We start from the raw sequence: 21,182 nt of genomic DNA, 5'->3' as shown, positions 1-21,182 counted from the left end.
TTTTAGTATGTACTGACTAGGGTTACAATTTGGACTATTGCCTTCAAAGTCAAAGGTTTGTGTACCCATTTTTGCAGCTGTCCAGATTCCTTCCACTTTAATTAAAGTTAGGTATAAATAATGTTCTCTGTTTTCACTATTATTCTTTCAATCTTTCCCTCCCCCACCCCCGCTTTATTTTTCAGTATGGAAGAATGTGAAGCCCTCTGCACACGACTTGCTATTATGGTCAATGGAAGCTTCAAGTGTCTTGGTTCTCCCCAGCACATTAAAAACAGGTATTATATGTCAACATCAAACCTTTTGCAGCTACATGCAATCTAAGAGCTGGCTAGACACTTTAATAGTGCCAAGGCATAAATACTTATGACTGCTAAGCACATCTTTTCCAGCCATCAGTGAAGTTAAAAAAAGAGCCAATTAGGATATCTTAGCAAGCTAAATTGACATATGGCATTGCTAAAATGCTTTGTAGTCTGCACTGGTAATTGAAAGAGACAGATCTGTATCTAAAATGAAGCACTTTTGTACTCAACCTGAGAAATACATTGTGAGAATTCAACATGTTGAGATGAAATACACTTTGGTTCCTTGTGAGGGTTTCTAATAACAGGAAGAAGCACTTTTAGCAGGTCAGCAGCCAGAAAGACAATGTATTTTGAACCATCTCTGCTTCCTACTCAATTCACTGGCAATTACGGATATTTACGCTGAATTCTGCATCCTTTTCCTAGTGTGCATGAGCCACTCTTCTGCTTCGACTCTGCTTGTGAATTAATTTAATATCTGTTAATGAAGATGTTTTTTTTAGATGATAGGCTCAAACCACCATAAAGGAAACAGGATCAGAAACTAAAAAGAAAGTTGCTGCAACTTATAGCTAAAATATTTGCATTCAGCAATAAGCAAAATTTTTATGGTACCCAGACAGTCAGCTGTGTAAAATGATACAGCTCATTTGCAAGCAGCAAAGCTACACTGCTTTGTACTAGCTCAGCATTTGGCACTCCTAAGTGCAGATACATTTGACAATGTAAACAAGCTCTACAGAAATATTTTGGAATTGCTGTCTGCCATGGTTATTGGACAGGAGTTATCTGTGTCTCTGATAACTTCTTGTCCCTTGAGGGTTTTCACTCCTTCCCTTTGGGTAGGACTGTAGGCCCCGGAGACATATTTCACAGCTACGTTAGCATGACAGGCCTGATTCACATTTACTTTACAAAAAGCTCTTTCCCTTCAAGGTTTTTTTCATCAAGACAAAATTCGAGCTAGAGACCTTAAAAACTGGATGGTGGGAAAAAAAAAAGAGTTCTGATTGTTTTGTGTGTTCCTAGCTCCCTTTTCACATTTGTGTACCTTTCAGAAAATAGTTGCCTCAATTTCTAGAGGCATGAGAAGTCAATTGCTCTTCAGCAGTTTCTGCTTCCTTCGTATCTAGCTCTCTGCCTTTGCCATCCTGTCTCTTATTCCCAAATTTCACAGGACACAGTGGCTGTTTGTCCCACTAGCTGGAGTCCTTTAGCAGGAGTGTGGGCACCCTGTATTTCTTTGGTAGTAAGCGAGACCGATGTCTGCAGAGGAGAATGCAGACCTTGGGAAGGCAAAACTGCTTTTAAAAGGTGTTTGTATCCTCTAATAAGGAAAAACGGTCTTACTTAAGCACTTCAGTTGAGTGCATAAAGTTAGCTGGGATAAATGTGTCTCTCGCCTTTTTATGTTCAGATCCTCTGGAGTGAGTTCATGTCTCTGTCTTCTAAGCTTGACCTTGAGACAGCAAAATCAGGCATTCCACAAAGGCTAGCTTCACCTTTTTCCCAGTGACTTTGTCATTGCTTTGTCACTCTGATGTTCCCTTTAGTAGCATCTTTTCATCCACCTTCTTAGGAAGCAAGACATCATAAGCATATTCATAAGTATGCACCATATTCATATGAATAGGAGAGTTATTTCTCAATTTGCTGTACTATCTCTGTAGATATAGCTCTTTCAGATCACAGTAATCAAATCAACACAGAAGAATAGACTATATAACCTGCTGGAAGTATCTTCACATTAATTCTGAGGATATCAAGACATTCACAGATCAGCCATTCAAGAATCAACGCTGTATGAGCACCTCTTATAAATTCTTCAAAGCAAGGTCATGATAAGAATTCTTGGCAGTAATATTTGTAGCATGATTTGTTTAAAATAATTCTAACTTTTAAAAAAGCACACGTTCTCTATGTTAAGAATATTTCCTGTTGTCATCAGATTTATGTTCCTTGTTTTGCTATGACAGTTCTTTAATGTATGTCAGTGGCATTCATGTGGGATAGCTGACACTTTCCATAGAAACTGTGTAGCTGAAGCTGCACTATGATTTTTTCGTTTAAAGCAGGACTAAAATCCCCTTAACTCCTAGCTTAACAATTGATTTAGTCTCCAAATTTTCCACGCTTACTGTTCAGGAACCTATTGAATTTTTCTAAAACTTTAGAACCTTTTATTAGGAAAAAATAGTCACTAGCTTTATCAAAGGATTTAATTAAGATCATGCAGTTGTCTGATTTGCTCTGACTGCCTAATTCATTTTCTTGGCTTCTGGGAGCAAAGCCACTGTAGAGAGCACAGTCTTAAAGCCTCATATACACACAGCTGTTAAAGCTTGCTCTTTTTTTTTTTTTTTTCTTTCTTTAATTAAGAACACAGTAAAGAAATTTCCATGCTTCCTTTGGAAAACTTTTGATAAGTGCTGGGGAGAAGCCAAAGACTGTCCCTGTACTCCTATTATTTTTTTGCTTACTCTAGCTTCCAAACTTCCCTGCAGACAGTTGCCAATACAGTGGTCCATCATAAACCCCAGGCTGTCACACACCTAATAAGTAAAGTAAGTGTTAGGAGATAAAGAAACCCAGTGCCTCTGTGTAACTCATGTTCCAAACTGCTTTGAAGACAATTCCCAGGTACGCTACCATGTACCTTATAAAGGACTTCTACATCTGCATGGGATGGGAAAGGAGAAGAGAAGCAGGATTGTTTTACTTATTACTCCAAAGAAAACCACCAAAATAATTAAGCATTAAATTAGTTTAATCTTACATTTTCTCACTTTCCACTCCACCTGTGAACATCCCGAAAAACTTCCAGGACCCGAAGGAGTATTGAGTTGCTCTTTCCTTCCCATTTTCCTTCCCTCCCTATGATTTAATAGCCCTATAATTCTCACTGCCATACAGAGCCAAATGTTGCTCCTTCTAAAGTGACAGACTGTGAGGATTTCTAAATCTATTAGGAAACACCTACTGGCAGAACATTTTCCTTAGCAGCCACTTCCACTGCTATAGTCACTATTCTGTTCTATTTTTCGCGTCTTCCTGCAATTAGCAGGCACCTGTTGAGCCTACTGCTACATCTTACAGTAAAATCCCATCACCTTAGATTTTGTTTAACAAAACTGGTCCATGAAGCAATGTAAGTGAAGGAAAGCATAAGCAAAACTGAGTTTGCTGCATCTGTTCTAATCTAAATCACTCCTACTATAAAAATTGTTTTTTGATGGTGCTTCTGTGTTCAATGTATGTGAATGAATTATGCTAGTAACATACATATTAGCAGGCAAGAATGGTATTAAAATAAATTACTGGGGCCCATAGCTGTACATTATCATGTTTTTTTTCTGTAAGATTTTACAGTGCTTTCTTTTTTCAATTTGCTCTTATTTATAAGCAGCTTTTGATATCCTTTAGTTTGTCTTCATTTTGTTTCTACAAATGAAATTGAACAAATATTTTAAAATCAAGTACAAGTGGCCTGATTGAGTTTTGAAGATTGGAAGAAGGAAAGAAATCTAAGCTGTATAAAAACTTAAACCAAATAAACTTTCATACAGCTTTTATTTATGATAGAATGACTCCCATACTGTAAAAAATAACAGAAGGAACACATTTTGATATTACCTGCCATTACACTAGCATGTCTCAAGAATTTTTCTCCTCTTTTAAATACAGCTATGTCCACTGAAATTACATTTTTTTTCTTCCCTTTCTGGGGACTCTGTCTGTCTTGATGGAAACCCCCAAAATTGTTTTATTTATATTTCTTTTTGTACCATTCTAGGCTGTAAAGTCTAGATTATGATCACCTTTTTGATGGATGGCTTAATGGGTCTTCCTTGGGGCACTGTTAAATTTGCTTCTTTGCTGTGGTGGGAAGCTTCAAGGATTCTGCTTTCTCTCTCACTGCACTTTCAGCCCTTGGCAGATGTGAAAGACTATAATTTTGGACCGAATACAGCTTTGTCAGATGGCGGTACAAAATTCTGCTATGAAGGGTATGGGTGAACTCCAGGAAGATGATAATGTGAAACATAAAAGCTTCATAGGGATATAAAAAGTGACACATGCTGCTTCTAATGTGTGAGACTTGATTCCTTTTTCCAGCTCTTGTGCAAGCCTGTTACAAAATGCTCATCCAAAAGGGTCCTCTCGCTACAAATGTAGGTGTTTGGGCTTCTGCTCCCAGCTGTTGGCTCCTAACTTTATTTATTTACGTTTAAAGGGCTTTAAAGTAACCTCAGATGTTTCTCAGTAGAATGGTAAGAGTTGGACTTCTTTAGAAAGGCATTTTGTTGTAGGTGGCAAATTTCTGAATGGTGTCTAGAAGGGTGTCAGCTGTAAAGAACAAACTGAAGTGCAATTTCCAAAAAGTTAGCATCTTAGGTTCTATAAATGTAGTTTGTATGAGATAGATGTGTTAGCAGTTGTGCCTGTTAAAATCTAATTTCAGACAACTCCTGCCAACTGAGTCAATTACTCTAAATTGTGAATGGATTACATTTTAATGCTCTCTCCAGTATTCTCCATTATACTTAATGTTTTTTTAAACATTCACAGAAGCATTTCCATGTTAGATACAGCTGGCCAGTCCTCTGGGAACAAGATTTTGAATGCTATCCTTCATTCTAGGGCCATCTGGACAGACTTCTCATAGCTGAAAAACTCATACCAATTTTTCAAGTGCTGGACACACATCAAGTCTTTGCTCAAATTTTATCAGCAAGCCATCTGATTAAATTACACAACAATTAATCCATTTGTTATAGCAGAGTTAGAATGGAAAATGTGTTGGCAAACTATTTGCACTTTATCTTTTTTTTAAAGGTTGATTGAGAATATTTTATTGCTTTACTGAAACTCACGCATGTAGATTTCTTAAATGGATAAGAGAGGATTAAGTTTAAAGATCTCATCAGTATTTCAGCCTTCGGTGGAAACAGTGTTATTGTACTAACAGATATACTAGCAGTAAGTTTCTTACATGCCATAAAATATAGAAGTGAATATAATTTTTATTCCTGTTGACTAGAAAACAAATTCCTTGTATACATGGAAAATGTATTAAGGCAGTGTATGTGTATTCATGCAAAATACCTATTAGTTTATCTTCCCAGAGGAAAGCTTGAAGAAAAGAGTTCTTACAACTTTAAAAACACACAGATTGAGAGTTCAGAAATGAGCAATATCTTCGCAGTCCCATAAAACTTTGTGCAACATTAATTCAGCCCTACTGTGCATGTGCATTCCAATGCATTTTTTTGGTCATTTTATACTATGTTTTCTGCAGGATACTGCATTATATCTGTGTACTTGTTCATTCAAAGAGCAGGAGGTAATTAAGATTTCATATGTTTCTCTGTCCCTAGTATGAGTGCTGTTTTTACTACACATTTTTCAGACCATTCTCTAAACACAGTATTGTCAGGATTCCTTGGAGCAGTGTTTCATAAATATCAACATCTTTGTTTTCCACAATACTTCCATGCTCAGTATATAATTGGGGGCTGGCCAGGAGGCGGGAATCCGCAATCACCGCTTGGGTCAGGCCGAGCAACCAATTTACCAGGTGGTGAGAATGCCTTATGTCTTTCGTATTCTTTTACTGTTACTATTGTTATTATTCTTTTTGTTTTCAGTTATTGTTCTATTAAACTGTCTTTATCTCAACCAATGAGGGATTTGTTCCCTTTCCCCCACTTTTCTCCCTCTTCTTCCTACCCTTCTGGGGGAGAAAGAGGGAGTGAGTGAGCGGCTGCATGGTCCTAGTTGTTGGCTGGGGTTAAACCACAACAGCCTGGAAAAATCCTAATCAATTAAAAAATGATGAAACAAAATCTATGAAGAGTATATGGAAGACAGATTTTATAATTTATTTGTTATATCTGTTTGTCTTTTTGCATCTAATAAAGTTTATCTGTTCAGCAACACTGAGATCGTTAGGAATAGTTGCAGAAAGAATTCACATTTTGCAAGAGATAGTATATTTGCATTTGATTTTAGCAATTTTAAAAAACAAAGCAAACATTTCAAGTTTAATAACTTTTTTTCCTCCTTAAATGTCGTTTTTACCTGCAACTTCATAGATGGAATAATTAAATTTATTGTGTGATTTAAAATTATCTTAAACTGTAATGTATTTTAAAAATAATTATATTTCATTTTTTGTTTCTTTTTTAATTTTTTTTTCAAAATGTTTGTTTTCAATCTTGTTCAAGTTTTGTTCTCTTTGTAAATTGTACTTTATCCTAGGGCTGTAGGGGGAATGACCTGAATCTGTATCCCATGCTTCAGCAATCATATTGGAATAACTAAGTTAGCTTGTCTAGATGAGGCCTATTCACTTAGGGAAAGTAGAACCATATTTGTCTGCAAACGAATGTAAACCAAAGCAGAGGAGTAAACAGCACAGTAACAAATTATTCCCTCTCTTTGATTTATGGCACGTATTCTAAAAGATGCAGTTCCTTGCAGAAATTAAGTGCCAGTGTTCTCTTCATTATTTCTATTTTGTTATCCAATAATGTCATTTTGAAGTAATCTTTTGATCAGTCAGACTAGCGCATACATAAAGTATGCACATTATATTTCTACCAGTAAACTTTCTGGGAGCTGTAATTTTTTGATGTATATATATAGCACAACATTCTCCAGGAAGTGTAATCTTTGATTAGCGGAAAAAAGAATATGAATGATTAGATGCTTTTCTTATTCGTCAAGGTTTAGGAAATAGGGCCATGTTCTTGATTTCCTGAGATTAAATTCACCAATTTTGATTTTGGGGGAGAGAAGGATGGAAAATGGGCTTTGACCAGTTCATTGAATCACAGACTTCCCATTCTGAACCCTGCTATAAGTTAAAACAGTGGCTTCTAGGTTTGGTTTTGTTAATTATTGGACAAGCAAACTCCTAAGTGTTTTAAATGAAAATGCAGGATTTTTGGTTTTTTTAAGCAAATAGAAGCCTGCTGATAATGGACTTTCTTTCTCACCCATCATAGAAACCAGGTTTTTCTGGGTCAAACTTCAAAAACCACTCAGTTAGTAGCTCTAGGGACCCCTTGTGACCAGCCAAGTGTGGGCTCAGCTGTGTGGCCACAAGGAATTGTGTTTCAGCACATTCTCTTGTCCCTATTGAAATCTCTGAACCAGAACCTCTGAGGAATGGACAGAAGGGAACGTTGAGAAGTTAGTATTACTTGATCTGCCTCAAGTGGCAACTCCTCTACTTGATATTTATGAGAATTTTTATTCTTTGGGCAACTAAATCCACTTTCATTCCCACTGCAAGGCTAGAAAGAGCACTATGGGAGGAGCTAGGGGACTTCCTTACTGCTATAGATCAGGCCACACTTTATTCCAGTGTGCGCCTGCAGCTTGTGTGGACACATATATAAAGTAATTCTATATTATCTGTCTTTGCACTGCTGGCAGTGTGGCTTTGGAACTGTGTCATGGGCTGCAAAACCCTTCTGAGAACTGAGGCACTATTTGGGCGATCAGCCCAGGCTGAACTCCTTTATACTGAAACAACCGTGAGGTCGAAGACCAGCCTAGTGCAGTAGCCCCTCTCTGACAGTGTCCAGGAGGGAAACGTACAGGAACAAAAAAAAAGCACAGGAAGTTACTTTTCCACATTACTCAACCACCCTTCAGCAATTTGTAGCTTACAGGTTTAAGCCAAAGGTGGTCTTAGTGAATTCCTCCCCCTCCTTCTGCCTCCACCCCATTAATTTTTCTAATCTCTTACTCAACTCATGTCAAGTTCTGGCATCCTCCACATCCTGCATCAAGGAGTTGTACAGTTTCCCTATGTGCTGTAAGGAAAATTGCTTCCACTTACTGATTTTGCATTAACTTCTCTATAATTTAATTTGATGCCCCATGTTCTTGCATGAGAAACATAGGAAAGTGAAGAATCATTCCTTAGTTACATTCCTTAGGCCAGTCATGATTCTGAGCTCTGTAAAAACACCTTTCTGCCACCTTAACATCTTCTTCCAATGCTGAAAAGTTTTCCCCTATTTAGTAATTCCTGACATGGAAATTGTCCCATTCCTTGTTGCCCTTTTGTGTTCCTTTTGTTTCCTTATTAGATGAGCTGCTCAGCTAGCTTGAGGAGCTGTGTAATTAAAGGTATGGAGTTCTTGGATGCATTTTGAAGTCCTTGCTAAGCTCATGCTTCTGCATCTGATGGTGTTGTTAATACTCAAGTTAATTAGTTTACAGTCAGTCTGGGAATTTATATTTTTGTTTCAGTCTCATAGTGGCATTTCAGGAGGTAAAGCACTCAATAAGTAATACTCCCAGAACTGCTAATGAGATGAAAATCAAGCATGAACTACTAGTTTGACGGAGGGAAAAGAGAATGGATACAGAGGAAAAATATATTTTTTGTCAGAATATGTGTTTTTGTGTGTGTGTGTATACACAAATAAAATGCAGGTGTTGTTAATGTAATCTGGTAGAAATTAGCAGTGGAAAATATCTTTGTTGAATAGCTTTGAAGAGATGGTGATTCTTTTGTAGCAGATGGCTGCTGAACAGGTGTGCTGGCTCAACTTATGCCGTTTTAATGATAATGTTTTCCTCCTTAGGACTTGAACTATCAGGTGCTGAAGGTTTGATCCTAACAGTGCTAATCAAAGCAGATTGTGCTTTTCACTGTAATTCCACTTTGGGTTTCTGAATTAATTATATTGTCTGAATCGGAGAGGAAAACAGTGAAAAAAATGGTCAACTCAATTTCCACTGCCTCAGTTTGCTGCTGAAAGCAGCTTGCTGATTATAGCAAGGGGAAATGTTTATTGCTTATCAGCTTACTCTATATAGGGAGCTCTTGTACAAAAATGAATTATAAAATCAAGGTATAGAAGCATCCTAATTTGACTAGCCAAAAGAAAAGAATCTTGTGAAGAGTTTATTTGTACCATACTGGTGTTTGTGCCATTCACTATATAGAATTAAACCAAAGTTGCATAGACTTCTCTGTCTTTGTTAATCAGAATTTTAATTCATTGTCTTTGGAAACTTCATTGCATACAATTTCATTTTATGAGACTGCTGAACATTGCTAGAAGCCAGCATGTAATTCAATGGTGGCCGTGTAGAGATGCCAGAAAGCTGATCAGAATCAATGATCTCTTGTAAAACGTTGCCTCAGGTTGGCTGTCAAATAAATTGAGCACCCTTGTTAACTATATCCATCTTTGTAACATCTTTTTTTATTGTCACATGTATTTTTTTCAGAGGTGATGCTATGCATTTAAAACATTTAATTAGAGATCTATTATATATACATATACATATATAGATCTATTATATGTTAGTAAATCATTGCAAAGGAAATCAGACAGCTACTACTGCTTTGGATTCCACCTTATTCTGGATCTCTTTGGTGTATCAGCACAGTTCATCTGTCAGGTCTTATTGCTCAGTGAATATTTGGTACCCTGCAGCTTGGACCCAATATTATTCATATTACGTCCTTCAGGAACCGACAAACAGGACACTGCATCAGGAAGGCTTCTTCTTACTCCATTTCAAGCAGTTCAGTGGTCGCATTTGACTGAAAAAAAATTATACCTAAAAACACCAACCAAAGACCAAAAAACCCTATAATAATTTATATGTAATGTGACTCTTCCTACAGTGCAACTTCTTGCGCAGGAGCGGTTGCTGTCATATTTAAAATGTCCCAACTATGGTTTCATTCTATGCAAAGAAATAGAATTCTTTTCTGAGACGATCCTTGGAAATTGTATTTTGAATTCATGTAAAATTCTTAATGGAATTAAATCTGCAGTATAGAATTGTTCATTGTGGAAATTTGCACTGCTCTGTGAACAGTGAAGACTTTATAGCTTTATATCAACAGAGGTTCTGGTCCAACACAAAATAGAAATTAAAGCCCTTACATTGCTATATGCGTATCATAGACAAGGACCATGCAGTGCTTCATGTGAAGTATTTTGCTGGGAGTTGGTCAGACAGTGGTTGAACTGGACATATGTCTCAGAGTAGTCCTTTCTATTTTTTATTGCACTTCGATTGACATTCGGTAGACATTTTTTTCTGTATTGGAAAAGGGCATCATCATAGAGTGTGCTGTGATAAATACTTCTCCTTTGATCACATGCAAATGTGCTTCACATCTGTCAGATGCCATTAGCCCAGCTGCTGTCCTGAATCACAACTTGTGCACAGAAAAGACTTGGGAGAGGAGGGTAATGGCACGAGGGCGTCACACAGGGAATAGTCACTAGAAACTGAAGCACTGTAGTAAACGATTTGGCCATGAGTAGTTGTGGAGCTGGAGAATGAAGTCATGCTGGAGTGACGGATGTGCGAGTGGTGGTCAGAGTGAAGATGGAAGAAGTGGCAGGTTTCTGGAGGGAGGTGGGCAATGCAGTCTGACCTTCCTGTCCCACTCCCAGCCCAGCCTTTCCATCGCTCACTGGCAACAGGGAACAGCAGCAGCAGAGGAAATCTCTTCTGACTTGACTACCGCAGCCCTTTATTCCTACCAAGAAGGTGAACCCAAAGGGAGGGCACACAGCTGCAAAGGAGGGCTGGCAGGGGAGGGACACAGCAGCAGCCACCCCATGTTGTCCCATGTCTCTGCTGAGCTCTGCCCTTGCACCTCACTCTGGGAACTGGTGCCGCATGCTTAAGCCATGTCGTAAAAATGCAGTTGTCATTTCAGTGTTTATGGGTTTATTGCAACTTCCCCAACTAAATATTAGCAGTGAGAAAATCCAATAAAAAATAATGTGTTGGTTAGATTGCCTGTACTTAACTTTTATCACATGTATGTTGAGAAAGAGAAGTTCATTTCCTAAATTATCCTGAGAGAGATAGTGTGGCCATAGAGCTAAAGAAAATTCATTAACTTTACTGTTTCTCTAAATACCCCTATAGATGCTTTTATGTATCTGTAAAACACAATTGTACTCACATTACTGAAATAAAAGCTGTGCAGCTTTGTTAAAAGATTTGGAAAATAGTGTTAGTTACCCATTTTTCTCATTAGAAAAGTTAAAGCATTTCTTTTCTTCTGTATTTGTGGTTTTTTTTTGCAAACCATTCAAAACAATATAGCAATTAAATCATACTTTAGTTAGCGTAAGTTCAGGTACTTTGGATAGTGAAATATCTGTAGTAATTAACAGGCATAACACTTGTTTGTTATCATTAATTTAGCAACTTCCTCATTTAAATTCTATTGTTCAATAGTATAATACTAAAATCACAGTGATAATACAGTAGGCATACACGATGTTATTTGACATAATCAGTATAAGAAAATCAATTGAAACAAATATTCTTCCTGTCTTCATAAAGTAGACAAATGGTTTGATGTTTCTGTGTATCATTCTCAGGTTTGGAGACGGCTATTCTGTCAAGGTTTGGCTTAGTAAAGAAGTAAGCTATCAAAGAATGATTTTGGACCGTCTACAACTGCATTTTCCTGGAACGCAATTTAAGGTAGAGCTAAAGCTCATCATCATCATCATAGTGTTTTTTCTATGGGAATATTAAGTATGGGCTGGTAAGAACTATATATCCACATTTGGATATGTTGATCTTTTTGGAAAAAGTGTAATGAGCATCCTTTTTATCTTTCTGTTAAGCAATTCTTAAAAATCTGACTTGTGATATTGATTAAATCAACTCCAAAGTCATTTAGACAACATATGTAAACAGGCTCTTTCTCTTAAATGAAAATTTCCTTTTGCTTTTATTGTTGATGAGTGAGCTCACCTTTGTGTTCACCTGAAGTAGGAGTACAGTGTAGTCACTGAGAGTATTTGCTTCAGTTGCAAGGTCCATGGATGATAAGTCTCAGCCTTTACTGAAATTTTTTATTTGATACAAAGTCTTACAAAAGACCTGTAGTAATTAGATTCCAAGAAAAACTTTCAAAGGCCTTTTATTATTTAGTTTGGGTTTTTTTAACTTGATTTGTGTTTAGGAAAAGAATCGTGTAAAACTATGACTACCTTAGGTATGAAGCCTTTTGTGTATATGTTTATACGTGTGTGTGTTCACTCAGCCTTTTCCCAGACTGCATTGCCTAGTGCACTAGTGGAGTGTAGCACTAGTCTGTTGGATTAAAAACCTGTAGCATAAAATTGTCCTGAATTTATACGTATGTTTTTGGGATTTAAAAAATGTCATCTCAGAACATGTACAAAATGTGTGCTCTGAGTATGAACATTTCTTTGTGCTACCATGTAGACAAAATAAATTCTTATTTTAAAGCTCATATTTTTCATATTAAACTGCAATAAGAGCCGATTAAAACTAGACTGCTTGTAAGCAAGAGTAACCTCATCATAACATGTTTTCACTTTTATCTGTTTCTGTCATTTTTGCTTGTTTTAAGGGACAGCATCTTAACCTGCTCGAGTACCATGTACCACGAAGCCAGGGATGCTTAGCAGAGCTCTTCAGAGTCCTAGAGAATCACAAAGCTTTTCTCCAAATCAAACACTACTCCATTAGCCAAACCACATTAGAGCAGGTATTTTTTTCTTTTTCTTTATTCCTTTAACCTGCTCGAGTACCATGTACCACGAAGCCAGGGATGCTTAGCAGAGCTCTTCAGAGTCCTAGAGAATCACAAAGCTTTTCTCCAAATCAAACACTACTCCATTAGCCAAACCACATTAGAGCAGGTATTTTTTTTTTTTTCTTTATTCCTCCCCACCCTTTTTTTTTTTTTGTCTGAACATGCTGTGTACCAAAATTCTTGATGGAGTAGAATACTGTATTATTCACTGGATTACCCAAATGTATGGAGCCAATCAGCAGTTCCAGGCCATCTTGGGTCTATGAACGCTACTGCTTTTACACTGGAGGTTAGCGCAGTAAAAGCATCACAGTAAACTACATATTTGTGCTGTGTGCAAGCATAATCAGTGACTTAGAAACATCTAGATCTCTGTGGGATGAGAAAGTGGGACTGTGAACTGTCACCTCCACAGTCCTGAAGTTTGGATCTTACCAATGTCCTTGAAAAGGCTGAACCAGTCTCCACAAATCACAGTAAACTCTAGACTTCTGGGACACCTTCCTTTGAGAATTTTCTTTTGCAGTGAGTATCATGCTGCATATTAGAAAACAGTGAAAATGCACAAGCAGACAGAAGGGATTCCGCTTCTAAAAACTGTGAAATCCTATTTGGGCAGAAGGAAGAACATAATGATGGCAAGGTTGGGGCTTCTGTTAGAAAGCATCGTAATATGCAACTTCCTGTTATGTATTCTCCAAACTAAGAGAGTCACATTTAGTCAAAACATTAATTTTCCATGGTAGATGGGTAGATAGTGTGAACTTATTTTTTCCCATGTGCAAATCATTAATGAAATATTCTGATCTGTACTGACCTATTAACTGCTTGTAAATGATCTATTCACTGAATGGCTGAATATAAAGTAATTTCAGCCTGTTGATTGTTCAGGCATTATTCGCTCCAGCTCCCTTCCTCTCCATTATTCATGGTGATTCATAACCTCAGTCACCTACCATTGTTTCCTCTCTCTGACTAACTGAGTGTCAGTTTTCAACAGGAAAATAGTTCTGAATAACAAACACCCTTATAATGCATCGCAAGTTTGTTTCCATGTGAATATGATCATTTGAATCGAGACTAGCCATCTTTCTGCTCCTTGCTGTCAAATAGTTGTAGTATTAAAAAGCAAATAAACCTTTCTGTAGTAGTATCTGTTAGAAAAAATAATCAAGGAGGCACGCTGGTAGTTGAATTATCACTCTATAATGTTCAGAAGTATACTTTCACTTTGAAATATCTGGACGCTTGTCTGTGATGTTTGTTGATAGAAACAGCAGGCTCAACTTCCTTAGGTGTGTCATTTCACAGCAAATTAAAACAATTATTTTCTACTAACTTGTGCAGCAGTAAAATATAATTTTCATACATAATGGTAAAATGAGTTACTAAGTTATTTTTATAATTCATCAGCCAGTGAGTTAGCTGGAGAGGTGAAGAGGAATTAATTCTAGAGTTTACAAAACTTATTTCTAGAGGGGTTCCCTCAATATCAATCTATGAATTTTTGTGTCACAAAAGCTTAGAAAAGCAGCTGAAAAATATAATCATCTATGTCTCCAAAGTTTCAGTTCAAGTGCTGTTATTTTGAAAGCCCTACTTTTTTTCATGTCTTACAGGTATTCATTAATTTTGCTACACAACAGCAAGGAGTCTCGCATTCGTCACAAGAATCTCCTGTTCACCATGACCATCTGCCAGTCTAGGCTCAGAACAGGATACAGCTTCAGCAGTGTATAGGCATGTGTATGTTTGTGTACATATGCATGCATTTTACATGCAATAACTTTTCAGCTGGTAACAATTTCTCTGTTAGAAACAAATAGTAGAAGCAGCAGTGAGTTTGTATTTGTGGGCCGGAAGGAATGCTACTAATTCTTAGTAAAATGAGAAACTGGTTACCTACAGACAAAAATCTGCCAAAAAGTAATGCTTTTTACTAGTTGGAAATTTATAATATAAATGACCTAATAAATTTAGTTCTGCTTAAAAAAAAAAAAAAAAAAAAAGAAAAAAACTGATATGAAAAGTCTCGGTTATGGTAGATTTTTTTTTTTTTTGTGGTAGATCTGCATTCACTTGACTTCAGTAATCTTCTCTTGCATGCACACTTAACATCTACTTTTTACATGACAAGGCAAGAAAAACCCATTGAATGGTAGCAATAGCTAGGCTATCACCCAATGTTTGTATTTAATAGTACAAATTGAGAGCCTTTTGACTTCTTTATTAATTCATTTCTGTGTTGTGACAAGCTAAATTAGCCTTTTTATTGTATAAATGATGCACTATATTCCATAAGGTTTTATGTTAAGCGGTTATTAGTATATTAGTCTGCCTCCCAGTTATCTTAAGTAAATTTAACAAGGTTTCATAAATCATACTTGACAATGAGTTTTCCCTTATGCCTGCAGGTTGCTGCTCGAGGAATTCTCAAGCGGCAATTCTGAGCAATTCTCAATTCTTTTTCTCATCTTTTTGTTTCTTTTTTCCAAAAAGAATGTCAAAATTCTCTTTAATGGGCATGTTAAAAGGTAATTCAGACATTGATCAATAAACTATTCAATAAATGTATATGAGACCATGCCACAGCCTTCAGCCAATACATGCATTAAAGAAGTGAACATTTAATGAATAAAATCTCCTTGTGTATTGTAGTGGGAGAAGAAAGTTTCAAAAAAATTTTGGAGTAAACTGCTGCCTCTTCCAAAGCAAGCCTTTGGGGCTCCTGTGAAGAGTAGTTGATGCCAGTTTTACTGGATTGTGCTGTCTGATAGTTTAAATTGTAGAACTGGTGACTTAGAAGTGAATTACTGCAATATAATTCTGCTGTGGGCTGCGGAGGGGGAAGTATTCTTTGAGATGGAAGAATTTCATTTTAAATGGACAATTTTGCAGAGCTGCTGCTCTAATTCCCTGTTGTACGATGATGAAATATTAAAAAATATATATGTGTAGTTTAGGCTTTGCAAACTGACTGAGAAGACTCTTTATTGAGGCTTGATTTGTCGGTGTGGTTTTGGCCCACTATGCTTTTTTAAACTCATAATTCAGGTTACCTATTTCTATGAAGGTGAAATCAAATCCTGGAAAAAATTAAAAAGAAAAAAGTGAAGGTATATAGACTTGGTCTGCACGTACATATGGATCAGAGTGAGTGATCTTATGAAACTGATTTATCATTAGAATGGTTTGATATATAGTCTGCTGTATATCAGAACTCTGCCATGTTCCCCATGATTCAAAGCACTGAAGAGCCCTTAAACCCCAACAGTCACCATCCTGGTAGAAATGCCACGGCATGATGGGATGACTGTTGAATCTTAAATTTCTGCATGAGGCCAGGAGTGGAAAGTTTCTAAGATGCCCAGTCAGAACAAAAAAAAGACCAATCTTACAAAGCAGAGTGTGACAGAAATAGTGGAGGTGAAAAGAAAAGAAGGCAGATGCAGGAAATTGAGGCAGAAATAGGAGTATGCTATCATAAAAGTGTTCTGCTTAATTTTAAGATCTTGGGGTGGAAGAAACTGAATGTTCAAGGCACCAACAAGCATCTTTGAGTCATAGTCTGAAACAATTCAACAGGAGAACAGCTCTGGAGCTGTTGCTCAGATTGAAAAAACAGAAGGGAAAGTATGGCAAGGACATGTCCACAGGACTTTTCTGTTGGTATGTCTAGATCTATAAACTGCTGACATTATGATTAATTGGCTTTCTCTGTTGTGTTTTTATAAACTAATATCTCTCAACCGTCACAAGTCATTAAAAAAATGAACTGTACACAAGGAAATTTAGAGGATGGATTTGGGAAAGGAGACGGTGCCAGTTCTCAGGGTGTAAGGCTGCTGAGCCAGAAGGTCCCATTTGTATGAAATTGTGACAAGACTGCCTATTCCTGCTTCGGAAGTGTGCCTGGAAGTTCAATTAATAAAACAGTCCTGCAGCTCATTTAGACCAAGGGAAGCATAAAAGTATACAAGACTCACTGTTGAGAAACTGAAAAACAGTGGCCTTGCTGAATGCTTAGATAGGGGAGCTTTTTCAGGTTTCTCTGTGTAACGCTAATTAAATGTCATTTTTTCTGATTAAAATGTGAAAAATTATATTAGTTTAATAGATGAATACAGTAAATAAGGTTTACTTCAGATTGATGGTTGAGTAAATTTAGTTAACGGTGTTTTTTCTTTTTCAAATTGCTTCATGTGCATCTCAGGATACCCAGGGTAATCCAGGCAAGTAGCAAACAATGCCTGTTTACCAATCCTTCATAGCCGAAGAAGGTCAAAACCTAATTGAGTTCCAGTGTACTGGATTCTGTTTCAGATCATATTTTTCTTCTTCTTGACCTGCTGCATTCCTGAAGTATGTAAGTTTCAACAAAAGTATTTTGAAGATTTTTGGTTTGTTTTGTTTTTAAAAAAACAAATTCCTAAACTAGGATGCTGGACAGAAAAAGTCATTTATACGTTAATGATGAAAGAATTCTTGAATTCATAAATCACAAAAAAGTATCTCTTCTTCTAACACCCCTGGATTTTGAATCAAAGACAGCGGAAGATTTTAAACAATAACTTTTCATGTGAGATTATTGTAAGGTAAGCTTCATGGTTTTTTCAACAGGAAATTTCTCTGACTATGAAAGCGTGCCCTTCACCCTGAATGATAAAGTAAAGTTAAGCTCAAAATTAGAAAATCAATTGAACATCTGAACTGCTCAACAGTAATAATGGGGAGATGATTTTCATGCTTTTAAGGGACTATTCCGCTAAGTCAAAAGAAGGATTTCTGCCAACCACATAACTGTTTGTTGGAATTTCCATACAATTATAGAATTGTATGAATGGGCAAACTGTAGATCTGATCACAAATTCAGTGAGGCTGAAGGGGGGTGGTAGGAATGGACAGGATGGTGGAACTCATGAATTGTCATTTTGAATTATGCTACATATTAAATTTCTCTATAGATTTTTGTCATTAAAAGAAAGATCTTATTTCTCTGGTTTGGCTCTGTCATGACCAAAGATGATAAATTTCCCCCAGGGTAGTGGAAAATATGTAATGTGATCTCCAGCAGAGAAACTGGGTGCTTTTTGAGCTTGTTCGTCCTTGTGAAATTTGAATCATTCAGGTCTGGAATCTCATAAATTAAGGAGTCGAATCTGACTTGCTGGAACTGCTCAGCTCCTAGATCAGTCTAAACCCAATTTAGGTAAGAATATCGCTTCCCTGGTCTTTTCCTCGTAAGTAGAAAAGCTGGCAGTTTCTTTGATTCAGTTTAAAGTGATTTAATCTTTTTATGTCAGCACTTCCAATTTTTCTTTCTGAAGAATAGGGAGATCAAAGCTAGCAGTGCAAAGATCTTGCTTTAAGTGATTGAGAGCTGACTAGGTCAGACAGCTTTCCTGAGACTTACAACAAATAAAGAGAAAATGCTTCCTGAGTTGCATCTTAGATACTTACATTACAAATAAAAGTGATGCTGCAAGTGCAATGAAGGTGGGAAGCAGGTACGAAGCAGAAATCACAGCTATCTTATCCTTGCAGAGAAAGTAAGTCTGCTGCTATCATCAGGCCAAGGTACTGCTGAATGTTTCAACAGATGAAGTATGTTGAATATTTCCATGCTGAATATCTCTATGCTGAATAATGATACGGATCACTGAAAGAAATCAAAGCATTTTTCTTCTTCATTAAAGTTTGGTATCCCAGTGAATATTGTTTCATCAGTGCCCTCATGCCTATTGCTCCATGGAAATATATGTTGGGGTAAATTCTGGCTCCTTTCACAATGGCTTTGTAAAAGCCACAACTAGAGACATCTGAGCTGGAGAAATTTATGCGTGTTGTTAGCTGAAATCGTATCAGTGAGGTTCATATCTGCTGTCCCACAAAATACAAACAGAAAGTAAATATAAGCTATATAAACCAATTATTTAGTCAAGAGGTGAGATTTCCATGTGCAACTAATTTATTCCAGCTATAGGACACCATACATGCATATTTTTGCTACCAGCTAGGCTGGTGCAGGCCATGGACAATTTACAGAAATGCCTTGGGATTCAGCTGACTATGAGGTACCCAGCAGGAAAAGAATAGGATCCTCTGACGCGCTGCGTGTAAGGTAAGATCAAACAGGAGTCCTTCTACTCTCATATTGAGGCAATACATGCTAGTTCATAATTAAGTGTACTGTACACAATTCAAAAGAAGTATCAGAAACATTTTTTCCTTTAACTTGTGCTGAGATAGAGAAATTGCAAACTTTACTCTGTATAGCATTTTAACACCACTCTTAATTCCTGATTTGCATACCTCACTATATGCTATGACCAGACCCTGCAAAAGCCTCAACTATTCCCCCAAACTTAAATCTTTTGGAACTTGATTCAACTTTTACAAAATGTGAAAGTTGATGGTGTTTTTTTTCTTTAATTTTATTCAGAGCTGGTTCTTAAGACTTTAATAATTATTGCCGAGAACTCGAGTGAAGGAGCGTGTGACATTTATTCTGAATCAGATAGAATATGCATGTAATGATCTAGCTGAGGAGTTGTAGTCATCCAGTACTTTGTAGCTAATGATAATTGTCTAATAAAAAGAACCTGAAATTGTTTTCTTAGAAGTCTGTTATTATGAATAATTCTGTTAGCAATGTATGAATCCAAAATACGTTGAAGAGTGTCCTCGGTATATGAAATATATAAGAATCAAGATTATGCACAACACTTTGAAGCATTGTTTTGTTGGTGTTTTTTTTTCCCTTCCAAAGCTAACTAAGTGATTTTAAGTGGCACTTGTCAGTTCCCAACTAGTCACTGAAAATGCTTATTGATGACCCAGAGCTGAGATGGTTTATGTGCTGGTCACTGAGCTTCCATTTTAGTAGTCTCTTTGTTACTAATTGCATGGTTTAGATGGTAGTAAAAGTTAATACACAGAATTGTATTATATTTTCAAGATTGTCTTTGCAAGCTGTGCAATTAAAAATAGATTTTCTAGATGTTCAGCAACTGGGTAACAGAGGAATTTAAGTATTTCCAAATATAAAATGTTTTAAAGTAAATTTAAAATAGTATTCACAGAAATATGTTACAAAGTTATGAGTCATTGTATGTATATACTATATAGACTTCTATCTTAAATCTAGTTGTGAATAAAATGCCCCGTCCCTGGAGGTGTTCAAGGCCAGGCTGGATGGGGTTTTGAGCAACCTGCTCTAGTGGGAGGCGCCCCTGTTCATACCATGGTGGGTTGGAACTTGATGATCTTTCAGGTCCCTTCCAATTCTAACCATTCTATGATCCTGTTATTTTCCTGTCAATATAAAATTGCATCTTTTTTTACTTGCTTTCCTCACACTCTGTCTCTTTGATCCAGATCATGCGATTATGGATTGGATTTATTCCCATGTGTATGCTCTGTTTACAATTCCTTTAGATTTAATACGTAAAAAATTTTACATGTTACACAGCGTTTTATCTCGATCTTAAGTTCACCTTCTAAAGAAGTTATGGCTGCAGATAGGAAGACAGGGAGGTGACCTTTGCCTTAAGAAGAAGACGACATTTGATCCAGTCTTTGGGAAAGAACTGACTTCGCAGCTCTTATTAAAAGCTGACTAGAGGCTACAGTTTTATTGTACAAAAAGTTGTAATGGAAAGGAATAAAGGGCAAAAGACCAGTGACATTAAATTTCTCCGAACACTAACAAGCCCTCAATTATTTATTTGCCATTACAGTTCACTGAATTAGCTACCTGAAAACAATAAAACATGGGTTCTCTCAGGCAGATTCTCAACAAGGGTGTTAGAAAAGCAAGGTTGGAGAGGGTAAAGAATGAGAGTTCCATGGTTTTGAACTCACTCAGTGAATTGATTCAGCTTGGATTTTCCCTATCCTCTGCGCACTTCCTCCCTTCTTTGACTTCTGTGCCTCACACCTTCAGGTGAGATTAGCGGGACCACCAAGCTCTGCTACGTGCCTCAACTCAGGGACAGAGGCTGACAGCAGATAGCTGATGTTACTCTGTGCCTGAAAGGTGCATGTCTCTAGAAAGAGCACTCTTTTTAACCACTTTAAGACACAGGCCATGGGAAGAATTAGAACGCTTCTTGCTGTGAGCATTTCTCCCTTATGAATACCTGTGACTGCACATATATAGATGGAGCAGAGAAACTGCCCCAAGTTTTTCAGGAAGGATGAGATTTTGTCTGCACCGAGGTTGCATTTGCTAGGACTTTGCTCAAGATTATTATTCTTTTAATAGGCTTTTATCAATCAATGTTTTCAGT

The 21,182-nt window shown here is 36.9% G+C and overlaps 1 protein-coding gene across 1 annotated transcript in view; it reads left to right on the top strand.

The window, feature by feature from the left end:
* ABCA13 (ATP binding cassette subfamily A member 13) overlaps positions 1-14,597 on the top strand; it is a 182,501-nt gene extending 167,904 nt beyond the window's left edge. The window contains exons 57-60 of the mRNA XM_014940763.1: positions 186-278; positions 11,699-11,804; positions 12,706-12,843; positions 14,511-14,597. Coding sequence (XP_014796249.1) covers positions 186-278; positions 11,699-11,804; positions 12,706-12,843; positions 14,511-14,597 — 424 coding nt within the window. The remainder of the gene's footprint in view (positions 1-185; positions 279-11,698; positions 11,805-12,705; positions 12,844-14,510) is intronic.
* The last annotated feature ends 6,585 nt before the right edge of the window (positions 14,598-21,182 follow it).

Source organism: Calidris pugnax, unplaced genomic scaffold (genome assembly GCF_001431845.1).
Source record: "Calidris pugnax isolate Ruff unplaced genomic scaffold, ASM143184v1 scaffold8, whole genome shotgun sequence".
Classification (NCBI taxonomy): domain Eukaryota; kingdom Metazoa; phylum Chordata; class Aves; order Charadriiformes; family Scolopacidae; genus Calidris; species Calidris pugnax.
The sequence above is the reverse complement of the archived record's forward strand: the minus strand, read 5'-3'. Positions and strand labels throughout refer to the sequence as shown.